Raw genomic sequence first — 12,388 nt, 5'->3', positions numbered from 1 at the left:
ACCTGTGTGTGTTCACATTTGGCACATACAATTTATTTTCTAACACACAAAGTGCTGAAAACCTACATAATAAGATTATAGTTACACAAGCAAAAGCATCCAACGTTTCAAGGAGCAGGTTTACGGAGTTGTGTGGTTAGCTTTGCCAAATGAAACCCCTCGACTCTGGAACATGGACTGATGGGAGACCGAGTAAAGCTGCTTCTGGAAACTGGCTCCTGGAGTGGTTATGTGTGCGCTGCATATTGTCTTGGATGGAGCTGGATTAGATTCGCACGAGGCCGTAAAATGTCTTCTGTCCCCAGAAGTATTGCGAACATCTCTGCGATCAGGAGACCGCGCTGTTTGTGTGACTTCGACAGCAGGTACATGCTTAAGTGACTCCTAAATATAAATACTTGAGGTCTGAGCTCATGCTGACAGGGTTCACTACACAGACTCAATAACACACGTAGAGTCAATAGTTACATTAAAATTATACAGGTAGGTACAGTGAACTTTAAATAATGCTGTGAAACATTAAACTGTCATTTGAGTTTGTGTGCATGTAGCAAATGCTACTGAACACAAATGCATTAATATTTACAAGCATATATATATTTACAGTAATATACACACAGTACATTAGCAGCTTCAACTCAACCACCACTGAAGGATTACAGCTTGGTTTAGGACACAGAGGACAAAAGAGCATTACATTAGCACCAAAATAACAGACAGGTGCTTCTGTGTATGTCAGTGTATTATTGGATTTTTACGACAAATACAATTAAGTTCAGTAAAATACACAGCAGTGACACTATTGACATGTTTCCCCTCACCTAACCCGAGCTTTGCCTGTCATATATTACCATACGAGTTAGTGTTAGTTGGAAAGAGAAATCCCTGGCAATTTTTGAAAAATCCACAAAGTTGTACCACATACTGTGACTCTGACTCGTAAAATGTGTTTCTTGTTTGTTTCTGGAAACACCTTCAGAACTGGATTTTTCAAAGATTACCAGGATGCTCGGCTGTGTGACTCCAGTGTAATGGCAATACATGTGCGGCACAAACCGGGCCTCAGCTGGCTGCAGGAGGCTGAGGTGTGCTTCTCTTACACTGAGCTGGTGGAGATTTTTTATCAGTTAAAAGGAAACATACACGAGGCCCAGTGAAGCTCTTCACCACAGCCTGAGGTGGTGTGAGCAACCAGGCCACCATCACTCTCCATTCACAACATTTATTGTATTTACAAGAAAATGCACAGGACGCACAAAAATGGTAAAACACGTCTCTCGCCACACGTTGGGATGATGTCTAATAAACAGACAGGCAGGTAAGACGGGAATAGTGCATTTAGGATTCGATTCTCCAAAAACAGGATTTGAACTAGGTAAGATGTAGTGCAAGAAAATGCATCAATAATCAATGAACTGTTCAGCTCATTTATCAAACTAAAATACCAAACACTGTCGAGTTGCAGCTTCTCCGCTGGGAGTGTTTGCAGATTTGCTCTGTGTTGTATCACTGTAAAGCTTCTTTGGTTTTGGTCAAAATAAATAAGTCATTTAAAGACATCACTTTGGATTCCTTGTGTTAATTTGTCATAAGCATTTGTCATTATTTTTATGGACTATAGGAGAATTAATTAAAAAATTGTTGAAAGATGAATCTACTTAGAATGAATAGAAACATTGGTTGCAACCATGCTCGCATGAACTGTTCAGTGAGCAGTTCTCTACTTGGACTGCAAAGAGTAAAATGCTGGTCTTCATAAAGTCATACACCCATAAGAAGATTTCTATGTTAAACTGTTTAAATAAGATGGCACTGAGCCGTGTGAACTGATCCGGAAACATCATTTATCATGAAATGGAATTACATTAATTTAATATAAAGGAGTATTTATCACTTACTGTCCAACTTTAACTGTTAATGTACTTGAACATCATTTTTATAATGTCGTCACTATATGGCCATTAGCTGGTTGAGTTTTAGCGCATTAGCCCAGAAACTGAACCCCGTTCAGACACACTGCTGTCAGTCTACTGATGCTCAGTGCTAGAAGCTGAAAGATTTGACTGTAGCAGTTAGTAAAATTTTGGCGATGTTGGATTTTTCAGTAAATGCACTTAGTGTCCGTTGCCGCCCTCAGACAGGATGCGGCTGGGCTCAGTGAACTTGGCTGTGGCTATGTAGAACAGGGCGGGACCGGGCACGAGGGCCAACAGTGGCAGGTCCTGCTCCAGCTTGTCCAATCGGGAGATAGAGATGATGCCATATGCGTGCAGCAGCCAGTGGCTGAACAGGACTACCAGACGCTTCTTCTTAGCAACCAGGTTCTTAAAAGACTGTGGTGGTGGAGGGCGAGCACACACACAGAGAGAGAACAGGTTAGAATGAATAGTACTGGGACATCAGTTTACAATAAACACACACTAAATGTTCAGTGATTCTGAAATGCTTGTCAAACACTGAACTGTTTGTAATGCCAGTGATACAAAAACAATCTTCCCTGCAATAATAATAAGACAAATACCACCAAGGGAAGCACAATTTTGGGGAAGAAATCACTGACATCATTGGTTAAGTCCTGTATTTTCCCTTAAACAACTTAACTCTGTGTATGCTTCCCATTCAAGTTTCCTAACAGATTGGATATTGTAGTTTACTTCAGTTGCTAACAGGAGCACGCAAGTTAACGCGACCGGCTTCCTCCGAACTCTACAAGCGGACACTGCACAGCAACAGACGCTTCCACAGCCGAACCACAATTCTTCCTAGCTTGGCCCGTCTACAACAGACTGACCGCCAGCTAACAGCAGCACCAAAGCCACCTCTCTTTCCCTCCCATGGACGGGTAACGTAACAACTGGGCATGGCATAGAGTAACAGTGTATGAAGCTAAGCAAAGGACTGTTTAACTTTTGTACATGTGACATTACTGATGTGTGTTTCTGAGGTTTTGTTGTTGTGATCTTCTCCATGGACAATATGAGGTTATTAGTGTAACCGTAGTTCTCAGCCACCGTTAAGTTGATGTTAGTTTATGTTATGCTCCACACAGACAGTCTTTGCATGCTAACCAGCTCCTTTTAACTTGGCACCGTTATCCTAAACAGATCACACACCTCCAGTTTGGCCTTTAAAGACAACCACACCTGGTGGAGAGTGACTTTAAAGCTCCCGCTTCACATGTTCCTTTGTTTCTGACAAATGTATGCAGATTAAAGAAACATACACACATTCCTTTTGGCTCACACTCAGACCTGCACACACATACACACACACACACACACACACACATATATATATATATATATACAGACGCACACCTTTTGTTCTGTAGTTTAATCTATTTAGAGTTAGTCTTCACATTGTGTGTTTTTGCTTTGTTTATCTGTTAAATAAATGCTTGTGTATAATTATGCTGGCCTCTTTAATGTTGCACAAGAGTGAGTAATTTGCCAACCTCTGCTATGTTGAACTCCAAATCCTTCCACCTACTAGCTATTGGTGGTAATTCTGGTTATAGTTATTCATTGAATTATTATTCTGAGTTCCAAATTGATAGTTTAGTGTATTTTATGAGACTCAATCAATTAATTGGAATAATTTCTCTTCTTTTTGAGTGTTCTGCCCAAGGACTTCATTTTCATTCGTTATTTATAAGCCATAGCCATAATTAAGTGATTGCCATAATTAATTGATAGCACCTACACAAGTGGGTGCTCCCTTTAAACATTGTAAATCCCAACAGCTACATACTACAAACACACACACAGTGCAGCAAGTGTTGTTACCTGTATCTCAGAGGCAGACATGTAAACAGCCAGTGTGACCAGAGACAGGACCAGTATGATGTAAGGAAACGCATAGTCTGAAACATACAAACATTTGTATGTACATACACTCACAGCTGCCCAGGTCAACCTACACAATTAAGCATTGTTATTCAAACTGTAATTTGGTCATAATCACACGAAAACTCCTTATGGAATTAGGAAACAACTCTCAAACATTGGTTCCAGTTGGATGTGAACTCAGCGGCAGAGGGCATAGTGGCAGCTTCATTAATACTCACAGAGGAGTCCTCCTCCCACAGCCTGCAGCACAGTGAGGATGGGGAAGAAGTACAGAGCGGCGTAGATGCTCTTGAAGCGATCAGATTTGCCAAGACCACATGCTATCTTCTTCACCAACAGAGGACGCAGCAGCATCATCAGCACCAAGCAGAACGCATAGTAGATTAACACAATGGTGTAGCTGAGGAAGACAAAAACCTATATTGCTATAAAAGCCTTTATAGCAATAATATACAGCAAATCACAATAAAGTGGAATGTACATGATGGACTAAATATCAAAACAATACAGGCATACTGTATATAGAGACAACACAGAGTTTCTATATAAGAGCACAGTTCCCCAATATTTGAATGAGCAATACTTGGATATTAATTGTCAGTAAGAATTTAATGACACATACAAGACAAACAAAGATCTCACATCCAGTATTATTTTAAGGAATGGAATATATTTCAAAAGGTAATAAAATGTTAAAGTACAGAATGATATGATGAAAATACCCCCAAATCTTTTTTTAAATGGCTGCATTTAAATAGTGCCTTTATCAAAAGGCACTTTGCAATTTGCCTCTCTTTCACCCATTCTCACACACACACACACACACACACGGCACCATGCTACCATGCAAGGTGCTGGCATGACCATTGGGGGCAATTTGGGACACTTCGACATGTGGACAGGAGGAGCTGTGGATCGAATCACCAATCCGGTGATTAGTGGACAACCTGCTCCACCTCCTATACCACAGCTGCCTCGCTGTCTCTCCTGACACTTTTGTTTTTCATAAAGTAGTAGTAGTAGAAGTAAAAACTAATCTTGGTGCTACAAACCTGCTGTAGCCAGTATTTTAAAAATGTAACTCTTGTAACTTGTAACTGTTCTGGCACTACAGCCTCTGGTTGAACTCATAACTATGACTCTTTACTCACACTGCACTGATGCATGGATGTCACTGTACACTTTACTACTTTATACTACTGCCATACTTGTGCTACACTTATTGGGACTGTACAAACATATTCTATTGCACTGGCTCCACCTACCTACTTATTTTTTTTTTGACTCAACTTATTTTTACTGGTGTCCAGGTCGTGTGGCTTCGCTGATACTACTACTCTTATCGATATTCCTTGTTATTTCGGTTCTTTATTGATACTTTTATCAGTTGTTTTTAAATCACTAAATAATTGCTTTTTCAAAAATACATTAATTTTAAAAAGAATAAAATATTAAAATTTAACTAAATGTTTCTACAGCAAAGTCACTATATACACTCAATAATATCTCACTGGAAACAAATCTAAAATGTCAATAAAATAAATCATATTCCTGACATAAAAATACTGAGCTAAGTTTAGAAAGAGTGAAGGACACAGACTTCAGTCAGTATCAGTCCTTCCTCCTGTCCTCTGTCCTCTGTCCTCGTCCCTCTGCTGCTGCTGTGATTCACTGCCTGCAGGTACTGCTAGTAGAGGGAGGAGGGGCTGGTTTGTCTCAGCCAGGAGCTAGTTTTAAAGAATTTGCCAAATTTTAAGATACATGGCAAACTAAGCTAAACATTTAAACTACAGACAGCTTTCGTTTCAGCTTGTAACAATTCGCTATTAGCCGAGCTTGCGCGCTGTGCTTGTGTAAAACGTAGTGGCTGTGGATGAGAGACTGCGGATACAGCAGATTAAAATATCCCTTTCTACATGTTCACGCTTGTTGACCAGGTGTATTGATAAAGTATTGGCTTTTTACTCGTGAAGGTTTTATTTCACGCACTTACAGTAACGAGAGTAGTTGTCATCAACTCGAGTAATCTTCGAATTATCTTCACTTCACCTGGTTTACTTCACTGCCTCCACCGCGACCTCTCTGCTCTGCTGTTCACTCCATGAGTGTGTGTGTGTGTGTGTGTGTGTGTGTGTGTGTGTGTGTGTGTGTGTGGAGGAGCTCAGCCCTGACAAAGAGAGCAGGGGAGAGGCTGCAGCGTGATAATAAATTACACCAAAACGTTAAAAAGTAACATTACTGATAAAAGAACCGTAGCTTATCAATACTACAGTCTTATATAATTTAGCCCTGGTGCGCGTTTAATACCGGGTTTCAGTACCCATCCCTGAGAGAAATAAGTGCCAATTAAATAAAATTGCCATACCTTTGATTATTTTGGAGAAAATAGACGCATAAATCGATGCATAGCAGGAAGCTGGAATGGATTATGACGGAACAAATAATTCACTTTTGATGGAAATCCGTCTGTAGACAGAGCTCTTGCTCTTGCTATGGTAGCCTAGCATGGGTGCTAGGCTACCATAGTACTATATTTTACTTTATATGTTATTTTATATTATATATATTTTATTCCTATATTTTAGCTGCTGCACTATTTTATGTCTTAGATTCTAATTAAATTTTGTTCCACTTATGTGATTTTTCTTTATACATTTTTTTTTTAAATATATAAATCTGTAAGAGCACAGGTGGCGGGAGCCTGACATCTTCACTTTCATTGCAAACGACTGCTTCACTGTAACTGTTGTGTACATGACAATAAAAATAACTACAACTAGAACTAGGTCTGGAGTCCAAGCAGCCTCCTGATATGAAAAAGAAGGTCTCTAGGTCTCTCTTTTTTTTTTTTTTTATTATTATTTGGATTTTTCACATGTTCAACTGTTATATTTTCCTTTTTTGAAATAGAGTTAAATACATATAGAGCCATTCCACTTATTTTACTTGTTCTCCACACTGCCAGGAATACATTTTTTGTGTTTTAGTTTCATTTTTTGTCTTTAATTGTTGAATATACTCTGCCCAGATTTTCAAAACCCCTTGTTGTCAGTACTTACAGTGGGTAGACGGCCTCCTGGGTGCAATGTAATGTGTTGACATAGTCCGGACTGGGGTTGTACAGCATGGTGTACCAGTCTGACAGCATCTGGACTCGACAGGAACGGATACTGAGCATTCCCACCGGCTCTGTGACCAGCAAGGTGATCACAGCGGACACACTGCACTCCAACATGGCTGTGATGTGCTGCAGCAGAGCACTGGAACTGAACACACAGCAACAGACAGAACAACACAAGATCAAACAACAGAAACACAGAACTGAATTTCTTTATAACAGTCCCATTCTAACCATAGATTGTATAAAACATGGACGTAGTGTCGGTGACGTCACTCATAAGTTTCTGTAGAGCCGTTGTGAAGCTCAAAGTGAGCGGCACCGGTGGCTCCAGCCATCACCATCTTGGCAGTCCCCGACTCCGGCTAATCCAAAACTGGGCAAAGAGGTGGAGCTGAGGCGGGCCGAATGAAGCCTGTTAGATGAAACCACCTAGTGGCAAGCCACCTGATAGGGCACCCACCTGTCACTCAAAGCGGCCACGTCCTTAATTATGCATAACTTTAATTCATCCCCCTCACAGTTGTCATAAGGGGAACTTAGTTTTTTGTACCAGGCTGTAAACATGTTTATCTCTTCTGTCAAGTTGGGCATTTTAACATGGGGGTCTATGAAGATTGACACTCTTTTGGAGCCAGCCTCAAGTGGCCATTCAAGGAAATGCAGTTTCTGGCACTTGCGTGTTGGCTTAATTTTTCAGCCCCGGAAGTTGCCGCTTGATTAGAACTTTTTTTTTAACGATTATTTTATTCAGAAATGTTTGCCTTTATTGGATAGTGACAGCTGCAGAGAGAGACAGCAAAGGCGGGAGAGAGAGAGAGGGGATAACATGCAGCAAAGGCCCCGTGGCCGCTGCGGTAATTATCAAGTATGACCACAGCCAGGTCATTTATTTTAGAAAGAAAACAAAGTGAAATCATGAAGTTAGTTTCAATTTGCTTCTAGTTTCATTTTGCGTCTGTGAAGCTGAAGGGGAGTTAAACAGACTGCCCTACCTGTTTACTAGGGATGTACCCGAATTCAAATACGTTATTCTGGAAAGCACAAATAATGCGATGGAAACAGTTTTTTCTTCTACCCGAAATTGCTAGTTATTACTTGGGAAAAAATGTCAGCTCAGGAATGTGATAAACTGCGTGAGAATGGAACTAAAGAAAGGTGTTAAATCAGCAGCTGCAGCAGAGATGAAGCTGCTGGAGGCCAGAACTCCAGAGAGCTTCAGTGGCCACGTGTCGGGGGGGATGCGTGAAGTCTCTCCTGGGCCGGGCCTAGCAGTTTGTGAACAGTAGCTACAACAATGCACAATAACGCACTAAAATTAAGGATGACGTCATTATGGGTATTTTTTAGCATTACTGTACCTCGGCAAAGTTAAAAAAAAAATAATAATAAAAAGTTGCATCTACCTTCTATACCTATCTACTGATTTAATGCACCACCCACCAAGCACGCTAAGTGACCCAAATCAAACGCACCCAAGGTGCGCAATACACAGGTGTATACTGGGTTTGGCTAAATGCTAAAATGCTCACGGTGGATCCTCCAGCAGTGATTTCTACATGTGCTACATTGCTGAGGAACTTCTACCTTCACTGAGGTGTGTGAGGCCTTTCTGCTGTTTCTGTCACTGTGACTGCAGAGCCTCTTTCAGCGCAAAGTGTTTGAAAACTTTGAGGAGTGCAGTGGGACAGAGAGGTGGACTGGTTATGTTGGGACGCAGAGGCTAAGCGGACTGGTTATAGTGGGACAACGCCTGCCTGTCCCACTAGTTGTCCCCATAGTTATAATATGAACTGAGAATGGTCAAGCAAAGTTTGATATGTGTGTTTGTGGCTGCAGCCGCTATGGAGTTTATATTGTTTATTTGGCTTTGGTGATGTTTTATTCTGATGTTGAAGTGGCAGTTATTTCATTTCTGTAGCCTAATATTGCTTGTTGCACCTGCCGTGGCGTCCATAGCTCTTTGTACTTATTGTTGTTCATTTGTGTTTAATTGTCTGAGTTTTGTCTCTTTTCTGGTTAATTGTAGTGAGGCTATACAGAGGAAGGCTGTTGTATATTGCAGTACATATACACACAGGCTGCAAAATCTGTCTATACAGATGGAATTTATTGTTGGTTTGGACATCAGGGCTCAGTGCTGATGTTGTTCTACTAGTGTTGTTGGATTGATTGTTGATTTAATGCAATTGTAGCCCATTGGAATTTAAAAGTATTCCCTTCAAATGAAGGATATTTTTCTATGTATCTTTACTGTAAATATTTCCAATGCAAAACACAATCTTTCAATTTATAAAGCTGTTTACTAGTAGCTACGTAGCTGGCACATTTTTACCAGTTAATGTGTTTTTTATCAAGTACACAAACCAATAGAAAGCTCTGAAATCATCTTCATCTGACACCTCGAGTAAGGCACAGCCAGGCATATTTATAACAGTATGAACGTGCAGTTGAAGTTGACAAACACTATAACTACTGTCTGCAAGCTATCAAACTTACACTGGGGTCTTGTTTCACCCTGTTGAGGCATATTTTGTGATAATGACTGGTTTGCTTTTTACCTTGTGGAAGCAGAGAGAGAGAGAGAGAGTGCACAAGTGTGTGAGTGAGAGAGAGAGTGAAAGAGAGAGAATGAGTGTGAGTGTGTGTGACCTCACCTCTTCTTTCCTGAGTACCACTCGATGAAGAACCAGTGCAGCACTAGTGGTAACATGGCCATGAAACCCAGATAGAGCCAGTCGTAGAGCTCAGGGGACTCAGTGCAGCCTTCACACACCTTCTGCAGGTTGGCCCGCTCTCCACGAGGACAAACCTGGCAGGACACACAAAGACGGCTGTGATTAGAAGTAGCACACAAAAACTCACTGCAAGCACACACTTTAATTTTTCCACTTATCTCTCCCTAATCTAAACCAGATGTAACCTATACCATTACAATACAATTACAATTTCACTGTAAGAACAATGATTAAAAATTCTTAAGAATTTCACTTTCTATACCTTCTTTAGCTTCTACATTTACAGGAGTCATTTTTGGCAATGGCGGTGCCTGAGCATATACTGTATGCAGTGTCTCCCACAGGATTTTATGAGACTATGGTGGGTAAAATTTTGTACATTTTCAAGTTAAATGCATCAAACTGGTGCACTTTGAGAGCAAAATTAACACGCTAGATCTATGAAGAACTTTGTGATTTGTATTTTAATTCAAACTAAATATTGTTTCTAGAGCAGCAACAGTAAAGTTTACACCAGCAAAGTCACTCTATAAATTCAATAATATTTCAGTGGAAAAAAATCTAAAATGTCAGTCAAATAAATAATATTCCTGAATCATCAAAATATGAAGAACTTTGCTACTTTTTTGTCCACCCCATTTACATACATGAAAACATTTAAAAACACCTTTCAATATAATGCACTGCAGGACAACATCACCACTAACTACGACCTCAATAATAAATATAAAGTAGATTTATCATTTTTCTGACAATGTCAACAAAAAGTGAAAATATATAAGAATTTATGGAAGAGCTGTTGTGTTGGATTGGATTGCCAGATTGCTCTGGCATTGTCTATGCAACAGAAAGCCCTGCGCTAATCCTACATCACTGTGTTAGTCTAGTTAGATTTTACAGGTGTGCTTAATAAAGTGGCCGGTGAGCGTACACTTGTACTGAAGAAAGATATTCTGTAACAATATTTCCAAAATTCATTTTGCACATTTGTACTGTAAACTGTGTGTAAATGCGATAACATTGCATTAACATTGTTCTTACAATGTTTCTAGATATTTTCCAAACTGTCTACAATCTACAGAACCCTACATGCTGCTGAAGTTCATCTGCTGCCGCACATACGACTGGATACCAACCTGAAAGCTTAACCAAAATTACAACAATCATGTCTCTCTTTTATACCATAGATGAATGACTGGCAATGCCCTGCAGTCCCACACATACCCACCAGCAGTCAGACAAAAATCTGATGTTTAGTACTCACACCACAGTCTCCCTCCACTGATCCGTTAACCATCATCCTGCCACAGTACAGGCCTGGGCACGTTGAACTCATGGCCACAGCTGCAAGGACATACAAACGCCATATATAGCAGTCAACACTGGTAAACAACAATTTGACAGCACAATCGCTTTCTTTTAGGTAATTTTACGGTTTCAACCATAGCAACTCTAAGTGGGTCCAAGTTCCAAAGCACCTAGGATTTTCCATGAGGAAGCTGAGCTGAGCAATGGCGCCTACTAACTGAACGTTAACGTTAGTGGCACTGAGCTCTGTTTTCTGGTAACTAATATGTAGCTACAGAAAGTGTAACGTGGTGTGCGGTAACGCATTTTTCAAGCTCTTGTCCTGCCTCTTTCCCATGCGTTCTGTTTAAAAGCACTTCAACGGTGCATTTAATATTTCACTGTCAGAATCAATACCGTCTCCGATACAGTGACGGAGAGGAGACACATGCATGACAGTAAGGGGCAGTCTCTCGGTTTATTAGCAAATACGATGTGTATCTAGCAAGTTCATTTAGATAAAGCAGCTATTTCAAACTAAGAGCTTTCTGGAAAGAAACATATCGTTGACGTAGCTAGAGACCAACACAACCACAAGCCAGTTTCGAAGAAAACTGTAGCGTTACTAAATTTCCGCAACTGGCACACAATATGACTTTCACTGGTCGCTGTTTAAACTGCAATGATACAGTCGTCTGCTACAGAATCATTTGGGCTGTTATACGTTAGCCGGTGCAGTCGGATGTTGTTAGCTAACGTTAGTTCACAGCTAGCTAGTAAAACCACACTATTATGTGCGACGCGGTGGTCAGTCTATCTTAACATGCTAACTATCATAAAAGTAAATGAAACGCAGCTTACACATTGTGGGCCCAATAGCGATAAAACAAGATTTTCTTTCCTCGGTGCTACCGTATTTTCATTTGGTACCGGAACCGGATGCGGGGAACAATGTAGCCCAAACAGGAAGTTTTTTTTAACGACTTTATTGAAACAACAGTAGCACAGGGAGTACGGGAAACATCGGAGCAAAAAACTAGATATATAACTTAGGCCTATATAGATGTAGAACTGTAACTGAAATCAATGAATCAGTTTACAAAAAATAAACATATAGTTAAACACGTTAACTACAAATCATGTGGCAATCTTGTCTACAATATGTCTTAAAGAGGGGATGTCTTCAGAGCGTTTTTCTTTTTTAGGGATTTTACAGGCCGTAATGTAGAAAGCACTTTGCGGAATGCATGGCGCTTTCTCAGGTGACAGCCTTGGCGTCAGCATGTAAAGTACAGAACTTCCTTCATGTGACAATACGTGATAAATGTGGAAATATAAAAAGAAAAAAAAAGAATAAATAAGTAAATAAAATAGTGTGGAAATACAAATAAATTATA

The 12,388-nt window shown here is 40.2% G+C and overlaps 1 protein-coding gene across 1 annotated transcript; it reads right to left on the bottom strand.

Annotated features, from left to right (window-relative positions):
- Positions 1 to 7: 7 nt before the first annotated feature.
- LOC122861525 (jnk1/mapk8 associated membrane protein) lies at positions 8 to 12,005 on the bottom strand. The gene is made up of 7 exons (XM_044166043.1): positions 11,853 to 12,005; positions 10,969 to 11,048; positions 9,624 to 9,778; positions 6,908 to 7,114; positions 4,067 to 4,248; positions 3,786 to 3,862; positions 8 to 2,333 (listed from the first exon to the last, which is right to left on the bottom strand). The coding sequence occupies exons 1-7, from the start codon at positions 11,854 to 11,856 to the stop codon at positions 2,115 to 2,117; spliced, it is 924 nt and encodes a 307-aa protein (XP_044021978.1). The 5' UTR covers positions 11,857 to 12,005; the 3' UTR covers positions 8 to 2,114.
- Positions 12,006 to 12,388: the final 383 nt, after the last annotated feature.

The sequence above is a fragment of the Siniperca chuatsi genome, linkage group LG15 (genome assembly GCF_020085105.1).
Source record: "Siniperca chuatsi isolate FFG_IHB_CAS linkage group LG15, ASM2008510v1, whole genome shotgun sequence".
Taxonomy (NCBI): Eukaryota; Metazoa; Chordata; class Actinopteri; order Centrarchiformes; family Sinipercidae; genus Siniperca; species Siniperca chuatsi.
Note: the sequence above shows the minus strand (reverse complement) of the source record. Positions and strands in the feature narration are given on the sequence as shown.